The sequence below is a fragment of the Miniopterus schreibersii genome, assembly GCF_964146895.1.
Source record: "Miniopterus schreibersii genome assembly, chromosome: X".
Taxonomy (NCBI): Eukaryota; Metazoa; Chordata; class Mammalia; order Chiroptera; family Miniopteridae; genus Miniopterus; species Miniopterus schreibersii.
Window position 1 is genome coordinate 54,792,535 of NC_138104.1, and position 19,566 is coordinate 54,812,100.

General features: G+C 40.3%; 1 protein-coding gene across 1 annotated transcript in view; it reads left to right on the forward strand.

Annotated features, from left to right (window-relative positions):
- The first annotated feature begins 341 nt into the window (after positions 1-341).
- The window catches only part of HEPH (hephaestin), a 146,664-nt gene continuing 127,439 nt past the window's right edge, over positions 342-19,566 (forward strand). The window contains exons 1-6 of the mRNA XM_081125343.1: positions 342-407; positions 11,392-11,571; positions 13,132-13,376; positions 14,715-14,927; positions 15,506-15,688; positions 17,180-17,434. Coding sequence (XP_080981469.1) covers positions 11,396-11,571; positions 13,132-13,376; positions 14,715-14,927; positions 15,506-15,688; positions 17,180-17,434 — 1,072 coding nt within the window. The 5' untranslated portion in view covers positions 342-407; positions 11,392-11,395. The remainder of the gene's footprint in view (positions 408-11,391; positions 11,572-13,131; positions 13,377-14,714; positions 14,928-15,505; positions 15,689-17,179; positions 17,435-19,566) is intronic.

Consider the following 19,566-nt stretch of genomic DNA (forward strand, 5'->3'; position numbering starts at 1 on the left):
GGCTACACTGACAGTACATTCTCCTCCCCCTGTCAGCAAAGGCCAACTAGCAAGCTGCGATAACAGAAATACAACCCACCCCCTTGTAATTCCTCCTGAGATCCTAACCGGGATTTGGAAAACACCTGGATATGGTCAAAGAACCATCCCAGGTTTTGTACCAAACCAGGCTGGAACAAGACATTCCAGTAGTTCAGTTTCTGGAAAGGACAGCACCCAGCCCTACCCCTTCCTCCATTCACTCCACCCAGTAACACTTGCCAGATTGGAACCCTGGACTTAATTTATGAGAAAGGACCTGTAACCTAGGATACTGACTGAACAGAGCTGGCAGACTCATGCTGCCATCTGCAGTTCAGCATCACTAGGCCGCTGACATGAATAGAGAAGGGTTTTCTCTAGCAAATGTAAGCTTTCTTTCCTTTCTTCCCAAGCCCTACCTCACTTTCCTTCATTTGTAAAAACCTTTATTCATCTGAGTTAGGGGAGTCCTGGGCCACTGGGAGAGAAATTCAGTTGCTGCAAAGTTAGAGGAAGCTTGGCTAGATGTGCACGAAAGTTAAAATTAACAATAGGCTTCTTTTGTTCATCTCTCCAAAATGCACAGGACCACACTGGCTTGACTGTTTCACAGACAACCCTGGAATTGTAGAGAGTAGTTAATTTTTCTGTTAAAATAATGTGTTGATCTCCCATCTCACAGGTTGTGGGGTCTGTTGAGGTGATGTATCTGAGGACTACATAAATAAGAGGTTCAAACAGCTAAAAACAACCATTTGGTTTCATATTTTAGATTTAAATTGGCATAGAATAAGCAAATAAATGATAGGTGAATTAAGCCATCAGCTTAAAATCTAAATTGTTTCTCGCACTTAGTGCCTAAATAGTAGAAATAGGTGTTTTTTTTTTTTTGTTTTCTTTTGTTGTTTTTTTCTTTTCTTTATTGTTGAAAGTATTACAGGTGTCCCATTTTTCCCCCCAATTGACCCCCTCCACCTCACTCCCAGCCCCTCCCCAGGCCTGCACCCCATCGTTGTCTGTGTCCATGGGTTATGCATAAATGCATATAACTTCTTTGGTTAATCTCTTCCCACCCTACACCCCCCTTCCCTCTTTCCTCTGAAATATGATCTTCTGTTACATGCATCAATGTCTCTGGATCTATTTAGTTCATCAGATTCTTCTGTTCATTAGCTTTTCTTAAAGAAGACCCTTCAACATTTCCTGTAGTGCTGGTCTGGTGGTGATAAACTCCTTTAGCTTTTCCTTGTCTGGAAAGCTCTTTATCTGACCTTCAATTCTAAATGATAGCTTTGCTGGGTAGAGTAATCTTGGTTGTAGGTTCTTGTTCTTCATCACTTTCAATATTTCTTTCCACTCCCTTCTGGCCTGCAAAGTTTCTGTTGAGAAATCAGCTGACAGTTGTATGGGTGCTCCTTTGTATGTAATTAACTGCTTTTCTCTTGCTGCTTTTAAGATTCTCTCTTTAGGCCTAGCCAGGCTTGGCTCAGCAGTTGAGCATCGACCTAGTATCCAGGCAATTGGGGTTTGATTCCCGGTTAGGGTACATGCCCAGGTTGTGGGCTGCAGCCAATCAATGACTCTCTCATCATTGATGTTTCTATCTCTCTCTCTCCCTCTCCTTTCCTCTATCTGAAATAAATAAAGATATATTAAAAAAAAAAAAAAGATTCTCTCTTTGTTTTAACCTTTGGCAGTTTAATTATGATGTGTCTTTCTGTGAGCCTCTTGGGTTCCTCTTGTTTGGGACAACTTGTGCTTCCTGAACTTGTAAGTTTATTTCTTTCTCCAGGTAGGAGAGTTTTCTGTAATTATTTTTCAAATAGGGTTTCAATTTCTTGCTCTATTTCTTCTCCTTCTGGCACCCCAATAATACGAATGTTGGGCGTCTTGAAGTTGTCCCAGAGGCTGCCTATGCTATTTTCATATTTCTGGATTCTTTCTTCTTTTTGCTCTTCTAGTTGGGTGTTTTTTGTTTCCTCATGTTCCAAATTGCTGATTTGATTCTCAGCGTCCTCTACTCTACTGTTGATTCCCTGTAAATTATTCTTCATTTCAGTTTGTGTAGCCTTCATTTCAAATTGGTACTTTATTATGTCATCGATTTTTTTTCAATTATTTTCATCATACTCTTACTAATATCCTTGAGCATTCTTATAAACAAAATTCTGAACTCTGTATCTGTTAGCTTGCTTGGATCTATTTCATGTAGTTCATTTTCTAGAGATTTCTTCTGTCCTTTCCTTTGTGACATGTTTCTTTGCCTCCACGTTTTGGTTGCTTTCTGGTGTTTGTTTCTATGTATTAGGTAGAGCTGCTGTGTCTCCTGGAATTGGTAGAGTGGCTTTGTGTAGTAGGTGTCCTGTGGGGCCCAGTGGCTCAGCTTCCCCAGTCACCTGAGCTGGGCCTTCTAGGTGCTCCCCTGTGTGGGCTGTGTGCACTGTCCTGTTGTAGTTGAGCCTTGGTTGCTGTTGGCGTCACTGGGAGGAACTGACCCCCAGACAAATCAGCTGTGAGAACCAGCTGCAACTACGGCCAGAGAGCTGCTGTGCTGGAGACACCCCTATGGAGCAGGATTTACTCCATAGTGGAGCTTTGGTGTTCACCAAGTGCACCCGTTGACTGTGTCACTTGTGGATGTGGTAGGGTTGTAATCCAGCGTGGTTGAGTCTGACCACTAGGTGCACTGTCTCTGAGGCCTCCCTGGAGGTGCAAATTCAGCCTCTGCCAGTGTCTTGCCCAGGGCCACCCAGCATGAGCTACACAGCAAACCGTAGTTGGCTGCTACTTGTGCTGGGCTTGGAGGTATCCAGGAGAGGCCAACCTATGAACCGATGCAGGCTGCCACTAGTGCCAAGCCTGGGGCGACTTATCAAGCCGTATGGGGCATGCTGCGGCTTGTTTGAGAGATTTTAGGAAAGTCCTAAGCATGAGTCTCAAGAGGCCACTTACACAGAAAAGCCCCTGGAAATGGCCTGGATAAGCCTGCAGGTAGGGAGGGGCGGGGCCTCGGGGAATCATGGGGGGGGGGAGGCAAAGGTGTGAGTCAGGTGCAGGCTATTCAAATATGGTGCCTGCCTGCCGGCTGTGTGCAGGGAGGACTCGCCAAAGGAGCAATGGCTTCTGCCAGCTCTCCTGCCTGGGAGAAAGCTGCCCCTCCACCTCTCGCCCAGATTTTAGGCAGGTTAGTTCCTCTCCAAGTGTCCTAGGTTCCTTTTGGCTACTGCCCCTCGCTGGGGCTCAGAGGGAGCACGTCTGAGTGAGTCCGTGCGCGGGCTCTTTAAGAGGAGCTGCTGGGGCTCCTGCAGCCTCTGCAACCCTCAGAGACAGTCCCCGCTGGTTTCATAGCCCAGAGTTGTGGGGACATCTCTTCCTGGCCCTGGAGCCCTGGGTTGGGGCCTGCTGCAGGGCTGGGACCCCTCACTCCTCCGGGAAACCCCCACCATCGAGATTCCCTCCTGGGTTTAAACCACGGCACCGGGTGTGGGCCCATGGCCTCATCTCTGCGATTCAGCCCCAATCCGCCCGCATCTCCGCCCCTCCTACCAGTCTCGCTGCTCCTTCAGTTCCCCGGTTGTAGGGCTTCTGTTCAGTGAGATATCAGGAGGCTCTGAGTGATGGTGGTTCTGTATTTTAGTTTTAATTTTGATGTGGTTGCAGGAGCCGGATGGTGCAGCTGTTACCTATGCTGCCATCTTGTTTCTCCCAGAAATGGTTTTTAAAACATGGGTTCAAATTCTAGCTTTGTCAGTAACTCACTGCTTGACTTTGAGTAAATCCCTTACCCACACAGTTTTCTGTATGTCACATCAAGGGGTTGAAAAAATATAGTTTCTAAAGGTATTTATGGATGTGTGAGTCTATGATACTTTCAGTTTTTTACTAAACATCTATTGCATTCAAACCAGTTGCTTGGGTTTCAAATATCCAATTTTTGAGCCTCAAAACAATCCTGTGAGATAAATATCATACCCATTTTTGGAGTCTCAGACAGATGAAAGTGACTTTTTCAGCAGCCACATAGCCATTACAGGGAAGAGATAGGATTTGAATTCAGGTCTTCTTATTTCAAATTAGTATACTTCCTATGATACCACAACTGAAGTGTGTGGAAATAAAGAAGCTTCATTAATACAAGTGGAAAATATGTCTTGAAATCATATTGTCCCAGGAATGGTATGGTGATGATATGTTAGACATGATTGTCAGGCTGGAGGGTCAGGAGTCTTAGGTTCCAGCACTAGCTTTCAGGATTTCAGGTGAGTCCCTTCCTCTCAAGGTCTCAATTTCATCACTTCTGACATGCTAGGATGCAGTGATACTAATTAAAGAATAATATAAATTTCACTTGTATTATCTGGAACCCTGTGGGGCTTTTAACACTCTAGTTTCCCTCCTAGTAAAGAAAAGCCTATACCCAACGAAGGTGAGGAGCTCTCCACTTGGAATGTATTTTGAGTCACAAGGTGAAGAAAGAGCTAAAAGTATTAAGAAAGCAGAGGAACAAAATGGATGGAGGGTTTTATTACGTTGAGGTTAGAGACAGGACCCGAAAGATAGCTCAGCATTCCTGTGTTCAGCTGAGTGATCCTTTGTTTAGTATGAGCCTGTCCATCTCAGTCTAACTCAACTCAGAAAGGAAGATGGAGGGAGAGAAAAGAGCATTATCACATTAAAGGAATAACTTGCAAATTATAGGGAAAACAGTAATGCAAATTGTCATGGATGATGGTGACCAGGTCCAGGTGATGTTGGGATGACAGGAAGGTAAGGTAAAAGTAGGGGAGGCTTGAATTGTTGTTGGCTTATCTTCTCCCGGGGCTAATCTCAGTGTACATTAACTATACTATGTCTAATTCCAAGTGAAGCAGACAGACCTTCAGTCATTCCCTCTCTCTCTCTCTCTCTCTTTCTTTCTCTCTCTCCACCCTCCCTCCCCCTCCCCCTCCCCCTCCCCCCTCCCTCTCCCCCTCCCTCTCCCTCTCCCTCTCCCTCTCCCTCTCCGTCTCCCTCTCCCTCTCCCTCTCCCTCTCTCTCTCCCTCTCCCTCTCCCTCTCCCTCTTCCTTCTGCCCTCTTCCTTCTGCCCTCTGTGTTTTTACTTTGTCCCAAGATTCTGGCTCACCTTACTTATATCATTTATCCTTTTACTTTCCTCTTTTATTTTTCATCCTCAGTCTGGCCTTTCTCTAAGACTTCCTCTTGTAGGCTCAGCTGAGAGAAAATAGCCCTGCCCAAGTGAAAAGTTTACATAGGGCTTTCTCATCCTTCATCTCATTTTTTTCTTCATAGTTAACTAATGAGGAGTCCAAAGCAGAGTTTGTCTTTATTAACGAGATGAGGAAACTAAGGCTCAGGAAATTAGGTGACTTTTTCAGTGCCGTACAAGTAATAAGTGATGCATCCAGAACTAGAATCAGGTGCCTACTAAGTCTCACTTTCAAACACAACTGAGAACAATACTCCAAATTAAGTTAACCTGACTCAAAAGTTCTGGTTCCTTTCATTATATCATATTGCTTCCAAAGAGACTAATGTCAGCCATATACATGTGCCTTTATAGTGAGTATGTATTACTGTATATAGGAACTTTTGAGTGTGTATGTGTTGTGGCTATCCATAAAATGTTAAAGTTTTGGCATCCTGGCAAGTTTCACTTCTAAACCTATTTCCTCATCTGTAATAATAATAACCACTAATACTTTTTGACCACTTACTTGTGCACTTGACCACATATTTGTATTCTATGCACTTACAGATCTTTTTTTTCTTAATTTTATTTTTGTTTAAAATATTACAGATGTCCCTTTTTCTTCCCAATGACCCATTCCACCCCGTCCCATCCCCATCCCCAGTCCCTCTCCCCACCATTGTCCGTGCCCTTGGGTTGTGCATATATGCATATAAATTCTTTGGTTATTCCTTCCCCCTCCACCCATCTGCCCTCCTCCATCCCTCTGACATTCGTCAATCTGATATATGCTTCCATGTCATTGAATCTATTCTGTTCATCAGTTTATTAAATTCTTTAGATTCCACATATAAGCGAAGTCATGTGATGTTTGTCTTTCTCTGCCTGGCTTATTTCATTTAGTATAATTTTCTCCAGGTCCATCCAAACTGTCCCAAAAGGTATGAGATCCTTCTTCTTTACAGCTGCGCAGTATTCCATGGTGTATATATCCCACAGCTTTTTCATCCACTCATCTACTGATAGGCAATAGGGCTGTTTCCAGATCTTAGCTATTGTAAACTGTGCTGCTATGCACATAAGGGTGCATATATTCTTTCTGATTAGTGTTTGAGGATTTTTAGGATATATTCCTAGAAGTGGGATCACTGGGTCAAAAGGTAGCTCCATTTTTAATTTTTTGAGGAATCTCCATACTGTTTTCCATAGTGGTTGCACCAGTCTGCATTCCCACCAACAGTGCACTAGGGTTCCCCTTTCTCCACATCCTTGCCAGCACATGTCATTTGTTGATTTGTTGATGGTAGCCATTCTTACAGGTGGGAAGTGATACCTCATTGTGGTTTTAATTTGCATCTCTCTGATGATTAGTGAAGTTGAGCATTTTCTCATGTGTCTCTTAGCCATCTCTATGTTCTCTTTGGAGAAGTGTCTATTCAGGTCCTTTGCCCATTTTTTAATTGGGTTGTTTATCTTCCTCTTGCTGAGTAGTATAAGTTCTTTGTACACTTTGGAGATTAGCCCCTTATCAGATACATCCTTGGCAAATATGTTTTCCCAGACCTTGGGGTTCCTTTGTATTTTGAGGCTGTTTTCTTTTGCTGTGCAAAAGCTTTTTAGTTTGATGTAGTCCCATATGTTTTTTTCTTTTGTTTTTCTTGCCCTAGGAGATTTATCAGTGAAAATTCCACTATATGGGATGTCTGTGACTTTACTGCCTATGTTTTCTTCCAGGATTTTTATGGTTTTGTGACTTACATTTAAGTCTTTTATCCATTTTGAGTTTATTTTTGTGTATGGCAAAAGTTAGTGGTATAGTTTCATATTTTTGCATGTATCTGTCTAATTTTCCCAGCACCACTTGTTGAAGAGACTGTCTTCACTCCATTGGATGCTCTTTCCTCCTTTGTCAAATATTAACTGACCATAATGTCGTGGGTCTATTACTGGGGTCTCTGTTTTGTTCCATTGATCTATATGCCTGTTGTTGTACCAATACCATGCCGTTTTGATTACAATGGCTTTGTGGTACAGTTTGAAGTCCAGTAATGTGGTCCCTCCCACTCTGTTCTTTTTTCTCAAGGTGGTTGCAGCTATTCGGGGTCTTTTTTGGTTCCATATAAATTTTCGAAATGTTTGTTCTAGATCTGTGAAATATGCTGTTGGTATTTTAATAGGAATTGCATTGAATCTATAAATTGCTTTAGGTAGTATGGACATTTTAATGATATTAATTCTTCCAATCCATGAGCATGGCATATTCTTCCACCTGTTTAAATCTTCCTTTATTTCTTTTTTCAGTGTCAGATCTTAATTCATTTAATCCTTACACTAGTTGAGGTGCAACTAATAGCATTCCATTTCAAAGATGAAAATACTATGGTTAGAAAAGCGAAGCAGTTTATCAAGTCACACAGCTAGGAAAAGTGGAGTCAGGATTTGTTTAGATAGTCTGATTCCAAAGCCTGTACACTAGATGCAAAATGGGGAAGACAATCCTTATCTCACAAAAGTTTGAGAATTAGATAAGATGGCAGATATGAAGAGCATACTGTAAAGTGGAATGTAACATTAGGTGGCAATTTTTCCCCAGGCTCTATTGTCTAGGTCTTTTGGTCATTAGTCACCACCTTTGAATGCTATTCATTGTATGCTAGAGATATGTACCAGTCTCTTCTGGGATTATTTCCAAGTTTACCGTATGTGTCTCCAATTGTGAAATTCTTACCTGGGATGTTTTTTTCCTTAGGTTAGTAAGTTTAAGGTACAATGGCCTTGCTAGCACGTCCTTGAGAAAGAAGCTTGAAGGAAGTCCATGTTGCAATCAGACTTCCATTGAACCAGGGACACTCCCTCCATATTGAAGGTTCCAAGGCATGGCCGTTTTTTTAACTGTATGTGGTACTATATGTAGGTGCATGTGAATGCACCTGTATTTCATCAGTGAATGAGAGTATTGACAAAGTATGAGAACTAGACTCCTTAAAAACTCTTTATATAAAATATTTTTGTGGTTCCACGTTTTTGCATTTCATTATGTTCTCAAACATTCATGACCCCAAAAAGGTAAGAAATATATTGTCCAGCTCTATTGTCTTATATATAGGGAAACTGAAGCTCACCAAGGTAAAGTAATTTCCTTAAAGTCACTCTGTGAACCAGTGGCAAACTTGAACTAAAACCAATTAGTGGGAAAATGTATGTTTGTGTCACTTCATGCCACTTTAGCAGTATCTGTTCATAGTACACCTTCAGGGCCCCCATCACCATGTCTGGCAATAGATGGACAAAGACTTCTCAGACATGACATCCACCCTCAAGGAGTTTATAGTTCAATCTGGAAAATGAAAACAGTTCATGTAGCAGAAAGGTAAAAATAATACAAAGCCTGAACTCATGAAATTAGGTGGTATAGAGAATAAATATTCCTTCAGGAAACAGTGGCATGAAAAGGCAAGAGGGGACCTTCTGGGGCAGTTAAGATTTAAGTTATCCCTGCCAGACCAGTGTGGCTAAGTGGTTGAGCATCAACCTATGATCCAGGAGGTCACGGTTCGATTTCCAGTCAGGACACATGCCTGGGTTGCTGGCTCCATCCCCAGTAGGGGACATGCAAGAGGCAGAAGATCAATGACTCTCTCATCATTTATGTTTCTATCTCTCTCTCCCTCTCCCTTCCTCTCTCTGAAACCAATAAAGATATTTTTTAAAAAGATTTAAGTTAACCTTTAAAGTCAAAATATAGAATGTAGTATATGTGGGAGACAGTAGCCAGGAGAGAGAAGGGAGAAGAAAGTAACCAGCAGTGGCTGTCTGTTATATTCTAAGCATTAATTGTCTTGTGTCCCTTTCATGTAAGTTTTCTAATTTATTTCTTCAAGATTGATATTATTATGCATACTTTATAGATAAGAAAACAGGTTGAGTAGTTAAGTATTACCCAAGTCTACACAAGTTGTCAGTGAGAGATCCAGGTTTTGAAAAAAGGAATCCAAGAACAGGTTCTCCCCTATATCAAGGGCCTTCTGCCAAATGTCATATGGAGATTGAAGATTTAACACTTGCACTACTGCTGTGCCTAAAGGGGCCTGAAATTTTGTGGAGAAGTGTATAAGTTTGTTTATTAAGGTCAATATCTAGGCCTTGCCAAGGTAAATATCTGGGATTTCCTATTTATATGTAAGTTTGTGCATATCTTTGATTTTTTTATTTTTGATGAATTGTCTTGATCTCATGTGCTTAGCATGAGGATTTAGTGAAATAATTTATATAAACAATTGAACATGGTGTTTAATACATAATAATCTCTCAGTGAATGATAACTGCCATCATTATTATCATTATGAATGATACTGATTACATATATCTTTGCTTATATTAGTATATATGTCTGTTTCTAGAAGTGATCACAGCTACGATTGCATGTTTCAGAGTATATGGGGTTTTTCCAGATATCTTTATAGTTATGGATATATACATGTTCTCTGTGTATATTCATGTGAGTTTTGTGGAAGGTAGTATGGCATGGTGATTAAGAGCATAGACACTAGAGCCATACTTTCTAGACTCACAACCCAACTCGACTGATTGTTAACTAGATGAACTTGGGCAAATTACTTTAACTTCTGTTCTCCAGTTTTTTCTTCTGTAATACGGGGATTATAATGACACCTTTTTCATTGTGTGGTTGTGAAGGTTAAATGATTTAATCTATGTAAAGCACTTATAAAACCTCTGGTATACCATGCACACACGATAAATATTGATTTTTTTATTGTTATTATTCTGAAAGTGACCAAGGCTCTGTGTGACAGTGTAGTTCTGTATGTGGATGCAAGTGTGTACAGCTCTGCTTTTTGATTAGATTTCATGTGCCTGTGTGTATGCAAGTGTATGTATATGTGTGTTTATGTTATGTTGTCTGTGTTTCTAAGTTTGACTGTAGCTTTCTATCATATGACCAAGTGCTTCATCCCAGCCCCAGGAAGTCTAACTTCCTGGCTGGTGTACTGGAATGAGAGGCTAGAGGCTTAGTTTTGACTCTGACTCTGACTCTGACTCTGACTCTGGCTCTCACTCTCACTCTCACTCTCACTCTCACTCTCACTCTGATGACTCTGACTCTGACTCTGACTCTGACTCTGACTCGTGATTGGACCTGTGAAATGAGTTTATGCATAGCAGAGAACCAGCAGAGAACATTTTTATGTTAATATTTCCCTCACATATTCTCATTTGTTTTGTTTTATTTTTTACTTTTTTTCTCTTTTTTCCTTTTTGCTATTCACATGCAGAAAAGCACACAAATGCAAAGTTCATAGGTCAATGTATTTTCACAAACTGAACACACCCATGTAACCAGTATGTAGATAAAGAAACAGAACATTACCTAAAAGCATTCCTCCTTTTCCCTTCCCAGTCACTGATCCCTACCTCAAGGGCAAGGCACTATCTTGGCTTCTAGCAGCATAGATTAGTTTTGCTTGATTTTGTACTTTATATAAATGAAATAATAATATATTCTTTTGTGTATGATTTATTTCTGCAACATTATGCTCATGAGAGGCATCTATATTTTCAAGTGTAATTGTAGTTTTCTCATTTTCATTGTTATATAAAATTCCACTGTATAAATAAAATACAATTTACTCATCCATTCTAGTGTTCGTGGACATTTTGACTGTTTCCATATTGGGTCTATTAACATTCTAGTAAATGTCTTTTGGTGAATTCTCATTTGTTTTTAAGCACAATTCATAGGGATGGAAGGTGGCAACAATGAAAATAGAGACACGGGGAGAATTAGTGACTTGATTCAGATGCTGAGCGAGTCAGTGGCACAATCAGGCTTTTAGTGCCTATTTCCTGATTCTTGAGCCAGAATAATTATTCCTTCTGCATGGCTGAAGGAACTGGATCCACATTTCTCCTCTGAAGGAAGTGATGCATAATTATCTGTATAAGTGACTGTTTAACTTTGCCCTCCAAAGTCCAATGTGTAGAGATCACTGAACACTTGTTGAACTGAAAGTAATCTGTAAGGTATAGATTCTGGGGTAATTCATTGTTGCTTTCTCAGTCACTCCATGTAACTCTTACCTCTTTAGTTTTCCAGACACATGCAAAGCCCCTTTGTTCTCTTTGTTTCATACCAGCAGCTATTAATTTGCCTGTTTCCCAGAGTAATGTGGGCCATGGAGCCAGGCCATCTCCTCTGGACTCTGCTGTTCATGCAACCCTTGTGGCCCCAACTGATTGATGGGGCCACTCGAGTCTACTACCTGGGCATCCGGGACGTGGAGTGGAACTATGCTCCCAAAGGAAGAAATGTCATCACGAACCAGCCTCTGGACAATGATACGTAGGTTTAATCTCTTGTGAAATTAGAGCTGAAGCTGGGGGGAGCACCCTTGAGGTCAGAAGGTAGCATTTTACAGACCTTTTCCCAGGGTGTGGTAGCAGCAGTTCCTGATATTTATGGACCATACACTTAGTGGCAGGTTTGCTGAGAATAGGGCTAGTTGACTCAAGAGCCAGAATTCCATATTGAGTCTGCTTTTCCGCACTGAGGTGCCTCAGCATTGTGAGGGTCCTAATGGTAATTCCATATTCCCTTGATGCTAAGATGATATCCACAATGCTGTTTTGATAACAGTTGTTTAGCTTTATAAAAGAAAGAAACATGAAATATATACAGTGTTTGTAAGATGTGTATGGTGGAACAAACCTCCCATAGTTCAATAGAACTATACTAATTTCAGATATGTAAAAATGACAAAAAATAAGGTAAGTCTTAGAATCAAAAAAGAACAGTAATAGCTATCACTCATGTAATAATCTGCCTGTGATAAGGATCATACTAGAAATTTATATACTTAGCCTCACTTAATTCTTACAAAAGCTCTAGGAGGTGAGTCTGAATATCCTCATCTTTTAGATGAGAAAGATGAGGGTCAGAGACATCAAGTAACTTGCTCAAGGCCCACAGCTAGTAAATGGAAGAACTAGGATTTGAACCTGGGTAATGTGGATGCAAAACTGGTACTCTTCTCACCATTTTGCCTCTCAAAGATCCCACAGGATTAACCTTTCTTGATCTTAGAGCCTTGCAGATGCTCCACAAATATCTGTTTTTAAAAATGTATGAATGTACTAAAGAATCTTTTCTGATCACAAATCACTTTGTCTCCCCAAAACCTCAGAGTTTTCCAAAGTTGACTAACATCTAAGAGCTCTCTAGGAAGAATTAGAGTAAGAAAAACAGCTGTCTTTTTTGGCAAACCATCTTTCTATCCATCTAGTTTTGAAGTCACAGAGTGTTTTAAAATTTCCTTGAGGGATAACTTTATCTCCCATCTCCAATATTTTGAACTAATAGTTAACATTTATTAAGCTTTTACTATTTTCCAAGCACTGTTCTAAGCTCGCTATTTTAATTATTTTAGTCCCCCAATAACACCTGTCCAAGTTTGGTACTGTGATTATCTCCATTTTACAGATGGGGAAATTGTGCACAGAGAAGTTAAGTAACTTGGTCAAAGTTCCACAGATTTGGAAGTGGTAATATCAACATTTAATTGAAACATACCGGCTCCAGAGCTTGAGAACTTAACTACTAAGCTATGAAACCTCCCACATATAGCAGGGTGATGCTAAGTCAGCAACAGAGGTAGGGAGTTGATCACTTAAAAAGAACCAGTCCTTGATTGTTTCCCCATTACTGTATATTAGACTGAACCATGTGAAATTGCCTTTTTTTTTTTTGGTAGGTTAAAAGTGGTCACATATCTGGAATTTCATATGCTTTCACTTAATACTTCTCATTCTCAAATAATTTAACGTAAAGCTTTCATGTTTTGATCAATACATCCCATTTACTCTTGCTTTGCCCGAAACAAAACTGTGACTCTTTTTTCCCCAGAGTAGCTTCCAGCTTCCTAAAGTCTGACAAGAACCGGATAGGGAGCAACTATAAGAAGACCATCTACAAAGAATACAGTGACGGCTCATACATGCATGAAATGGCCCAGCCTGCCTGGCTGGGTTTCCTGGGGCCAGTGTTGCAGGCTGAGGTGGGAGATGTCATCCTTATCCACCTGAAGAATTTTGCCACTCGTCCTTATACCATCCATCCCCATGGTGTTTTCTATGAGAAGGACTCAGAAGGTAAATCAGCCCACCCTTCCTTTCTACTGTCCATAATAACTATCAGTTTTCTTTCTCTGCCATATGAAAGAGAGGAGCTGGGAACAAGGACAATCTTTTCCTCCTTATTGATCTGAGGAAGCCTGGACTCTTCTCAGAGAAAGCATGGCTGGATAATGTTATCAGTTCTGCTATTCATATGTGTGACTTTGGGCAAGTCATTGTCCCTCTCTGGGCCTCAGATTCTTCATTAGAAATGTGGAGATTCAACCTGCCCTTTATCTATGAGTTTGTTTTGGTTTTGTTTTTTTCTATGATAGATACAGAGAACAAACTGATGGTTGCCAGATGGGAGGAGGTTTGAGGGAGCTGGGTGAAAAAGTTAAAGGGATTAAGAAGTACAAATATGCAGTTACAAAATAGTCATGAGGATGTAAAGTACAGTATAGGGAATATAGTAAAAAATGTTGTAATAAATATGTATGGTGTCAGGCGGGTACTAGAAATACCCTGGGGGTAGGGGAAATCATTTTGTAAATTATGTAAGCGTCTAACCACTATACCATACAAAACCTGAAACTAGCATAACGTTGAATGCCAACTGTAATTGAAATTTTTTTTTAAATTTAAAAATCTGCCTTTTATCAAGAAGAATTACATAAAAGGCATTTCCATAAAATATTTGTGCTTTGAAAAGAGAAGAGTGTGCTCTGAATATAAGGGAGCATTATTCTAGGGTCACAGTCTTCCAAAAGGTCCATTTTTTTCTTGAAAGGGAGTTTAGTTTACTCATCTGTATCTCTCACTATCCCAGGCCCAGTGGCCTATAATACAGACACAGCACTTTCTAAGGGGAATAGAGAGGGAAGTCAGAAGCTCCTGACTTGGCCGCTAGTTCTCTCTGTATGACCTTTGGCAAGTTTCTTTTCCTCAGTTTTCTCTTCCATAAAATCCAACTGACCATTAAGTTGCCTTTAAAATGAAATTCCATGATTGTATTCCAAAGTGAATGCTTGAAGGGAGGGAATTCTGTTTTCTCTCATACTTTCATGCCATTGGCTTTGCACTAAAGCACTACATGATCAGGTTGTGGAGCAGTTTTTGTGGCCACATCTCCTTCCCGGTAGCTGCCACCTCTCCACCCTTTGTTGATGTGAGACCTGGAGTTCTTTGGCTAGATAATACCTGAATCTGTGCCCTCCTCAGGTTGTGAGGAACACTGTGCTGGACCTTAGAACTTTACCTTTTCCACAAGACTGGACCTAGGTGTCTCATTTGTCAGCCTTCTCTTCACTTCTTTATCTGCCAGACTCCGTCTCATTCACCCTGGGACTGAGCATGTGTAATTTTCTTTTCTAGGCTCCCTTTACCCAGATGGCTCCTCTGGCCAGCTGAAAGCTGATGATTCTGTTCCCCCGGGAGGCACCCATACTTACAAGTGGACCATTCCAGAAAGCCATGCACCCACTGATGCTGACTCAGCATGCCTCACCTGGATCTACCATTCTCATGTAGATGCTCCACGAGATATTGCAACTGGTCTCATTGGACCCCTTATCACTTGTAAAAGAGGTACAGGTCCCAAGAGTGAGCTATGAGATGCAGTTTGGGATAGCTATAGAAAGCAGTAATTTAATTGAACCACTTACATATTAAGCAGCAACCTGAGGGGTGATAATCAGAACCATTGTTTATCAGTAAGAATAAACAATGGCAAACTCCCTTTTCGCTATTCTTTTTTCTATTACCTTTTTTCACTAACAAAAAACCCTTTTCTGCTTTTAAATTTTTTTCTAATCACTTAAAAAACTTAAATTAGTAATGATGGGAGTGAGGTCACATAATAGTCAGGAATGTGATAAGGGTTTAAGTTTGGATAGGATTGAAAGTGTAGCCATCAAGATTTGGGAAGGATTGTGGATGTGGTTGGAAACAGGGTATGTTTAAAGTATAGTCAGGCCTGAAGACCTAGGTGTTGCAAGAGTATGGTCATTTTAAGGCCCTGGTTGAAGAAGTCTCCATCTGCTTTTCCGTTGCTGACAGGCTCTTAAGATTATCTTTCTTCCTGTTTCTTTCTTATGAGTATCTGTTGCAGTTTACTGTTGCTAAGGATAGGAAGTTCTAAATGACATCTTTCTTACTTGTACTAGGAACCCTGGATGGGAACTCCCCTCCTCGGCGGCAAGACGTGGACAATTCTTTCTTCTTGTTCTTCAGTGTGGTAGATGAGAATCTTAGCTGGCATATTGATAACAACATTGCAACTTACTGCTTAGATCCTGCCTCAGTGGACAAAGACGATGAAGCCTTTCAAGAGAGTAATAGGATGCATGGTGAGCTGGAAAGCAGTGGCTACACTGACAGTAGACATTGACAGAGGGTCTCCACTGGGTCTAGCATTTGGTGGGTGCTTTCACATACCTGGTCCTTTTTAATCCTTAGAAGGACCAGGAGCAGTAGGTAGCTTTACCTTGTTTTTACCTATGAGGAAACTGAGGATTACACAGCAGATAAATGGCATAGCTAAAATTTCAATCCTAATCTGTCTGACTGCATACTATGTTCTTGCCATTAGGTACCTGCCTCCTCAATGCAGAATAGCCCAAGGTGTTGATTCCAAACTCATATACTATATGTTCAGTCACTTTGGTTAGGGTTGTCCACTGATATAATTAATTAACATTTTTTTGTTCTAAAAAGGATACAAGCTGTAAGAATTACCCACTTTGAGAAGAAAAATGGTTGCCTATGGGGAATCCATCATTTTAATTAAATTTAAAACTAACTAAAGGCACAAAAGCCCTGAGGTATGGGCAGAGAAGTGATTTTTAGGAAGAGAAACAAGTTACTTTTACTTTTGTTTAATTAAGGGAGTGGCTTAGTTACCTTTGGTTGCAAAGGTGGGCTCAAAGCCAGGCTGCCAGGAAGGGAAGTGAAAACTAAGAAGGAAGATGTAAGCGATGGCTTACGCAACTCAAATTTCTCTTGGATTTTATACCAATTGCTTATAATAACCATGGTAATTAATTGGCTAACTTGACAATTGTCCTGTGGAAATTTTGGAAGAAAATTGACCTGGAAGGAAAGAATACTTACAAAATAAACCCCATTCCTTAAAAAGCTTCCTCGGATTGCTGGGTTGGAATCTTTGCTCTATCATTTAATAGCTCTGTGGCCTTGGGAGAGAGTAACTTTACCTGAGCCTTGGTTTTCTCACTTTTTGCATGAGACCATTGATACCTGCCTATTTCTATTTCTTAGGGTTGTTTGTGAGATTTAAATGATATAATGCATATTGTCAGCACAGTGTGCTCTTTAAAACCTCATCTATATGTACCATATATATACTATGGAATATTACTCAGCCATAAAAAAGATGAAATACTGCCATTTGTGACAACATGGATGGCCCTTGAGAATACTTTGCTAAGTGAAACAAATCAGTCATAAAAAGCTAAGAACAATATGATTTCACTCATTATGTGAAATATAAAACTGAAACTCAGAGGTCCAGACAGATAACCATATGGTGGTTACCAGAGGGAAGAGAGTTAAGAGTAGTAAAGGTTAAAGGGGGTGAAATATATAGTGACAGATTATTTGACTTTGGGTGGTGAACACACAGTGCAATATACAGATCATGTATCATAGAAATGTATACTTGAAACCTATATGACCCTATTAACCAATGTCACCAAAATAAGTTTAATTAAAAAAATAAAACCTCATCTAAATGTTACTTAATATTATTGTCAGATGATAAGGCTTTTCCCATTGGGCTGTCCTTTCCTAGCTGATATTTTTCTTTGGATTTCCTTTTTCAGCAATCAATGGCTTTGTATTTGGAAATTTACCAGAGGTGAACATGTGCACACAGAAGCGTGTGGCCTGGCACTTGTTTGGCATGGGCAATGAAGTAGATGTCCACACGGCCTACTTCCATGGACAGATGCTGACCATCCGGGGCCACCGCACCGATGTTGCTAACATCTTTCCAGCCACCTTTGTGACTGCTGAGATGGTGCCCCAGAAACTTGGGACCTGGTTAATTAGCTGTCAAGTGAATAGTCACTTGCGAGGTGAGATCCAACATCTCTGACCCTTGAGGTATGGGATGAAGGTGGCAGTATGGTCATTAGGAGCCTGGGCCTCTGGTCTGGAGTCATAAGATAGGTTTTTCAGATGAGACAGCTAGGAATAAAGGATGAACACTAGACTAGAATTCTGGGACCCACGTTCTTTCCTGGCTCAGCATTTAACTTGCAGGGTGACCTCAGGCACATCTCTCTAGGTTTCATCTTCTTCATCTGTAACATAAGCTGGCATAGGGATTGTTAAGTGACTTTTTAAGCTGTCTTTTTTTTTTTTTTCTCAGAGTCCTAAGGAATTAAGACCTGGAGGTCTTGCAGATGATTGAACAGGGAGTAAAGGAGAGATTAGTTTTAAAAGTATAAGGTTTCTGCTGGATATCATGAAGAATTGTGAGCAAGTGATGATACTCTAGTAGGGACCCAACAGAAACAGGAGTAAAGTTTAGTTTTCAGAGGGATATTGGTTAAAGTAATGGCACAGTGCATTGAGGAGCATAAGAGGAGAGGATGAACATATGAGGCAATGAAAAGAGCAGTACATAAGTGTTTAGATGGTTTCAATGGTTGTCTCAGCTCTATAAAAAACTCACTGTAATAACTTTGAAAAAGTCCCTTTACATTTCTAGGCCTAATTTGCCACATTTATAAAAATGGGAGATTTGGTCTAAATAGTCTCTGAGAGCCTCTTCAGTTCTCACTTTCTATAATTACTTGATATATGGTAAATTAGATGGATGTCAGAAAAGTGATATGTGAGTATGTGAAAATGGATTTGAATAAGTGAGGAGTTATAGACTGGTAAGATGATGAGTGTAGGGTGGTAAGTTTTTCCTAATATGGGTCAGTTACCCATGCTCCGTCACCCAGGGTCTGGCCTCTGTCCCAAAGTTGCCTAGGTAAATGAGTATGAATCCAGATGGAGGTTAGGAATACAGCACAGTAGTAGAACAAGCAGGGGTCTTAGAGCCAGACAAGCCTGAATTCAAATCCTATTCCACTAGTTGCTTGGTTAGCTTTGATAAGTAATGTCACTTCTCTGAGCCTGTTTCCTTATCTGATTATTACAATAATGATTCCTACCTCATAAAGTTGTAATGGGTTTTAGAGACATAATGTGATTTTGAATCTTAAAGACTATGAGAATTTTGAGACCAAGCTAGTGGATATAAGAAAAGAAAATGAGCACTCAAATTTGCAGTTAAAAGATAAGAGCTTAAGTCTCAACTCTACCACAGACTAGCTGTGTTATCTTGGGCAAGTTAATTAACCTCTCTGATCCTTAGTTTTTTTCAAGTGCAAAAGGGGATATTAAAAGTTTGTTTCACAGGGTGGTTATGAGGATTGAAGGAAATAACATATGTAAGGCACCTGACACAGGGCCCGGCCTATGTACTTATTCAATAAAAATGAATATCCTTTCCTCATCCTTTTTTATATCTCAGATTTATAATTTATAATTTCAGATCTCCTTGGGATGTTGTGAGACTTAAATGAGATAATAATCTGAATGATCTCTAGAAGATGCCAAGCAAATATAAGGCAGTATCATCACTTACCACTATACCTCAATATAACATTTTTCACATTTTGGAGACGCTACTTAGAATCTACGTTTTCATGACAGTCCTAAATCTGAAGCTTTATTTTCATGTATAGAAGACATTCCATTGTTTGAAGAGATTCCCTCTTTACAAATTACTTACTCCTCTTTTTTAAAACTTGATGCTCCCACCAGCCCAGTGTGACAGATTTCCTATTCTCCCCATTTACAAAACAAGGGTTAAATTTTAGATCTAAGAATTGACTTGCCTAAGGTCCTACAGATAATGATAAGGCTTGGACTTGTTCTCAAGTATTCAGACTTCAAGCTCTGTGATATGTGTACAATGTAAACCTTTTGCAAATGAATTAACATCTGGTAAATGAGGCACTGTCAGTGACCAGTGGAGATACTTGAATTCCCATTTGGGCTCCCTCTCTTCCAGCCAGGCTTTAAGGAGTGATAGAAAATGGCTCATATAGAGGTAGGGCTAAAGAACCTAGTGGAAGGTAGGAGGGGGAAACCTTAGGAGAAGGAGGAAGGTGGGTTGTCTAGGTAGAAGACCTTGTTAGTTGGAATG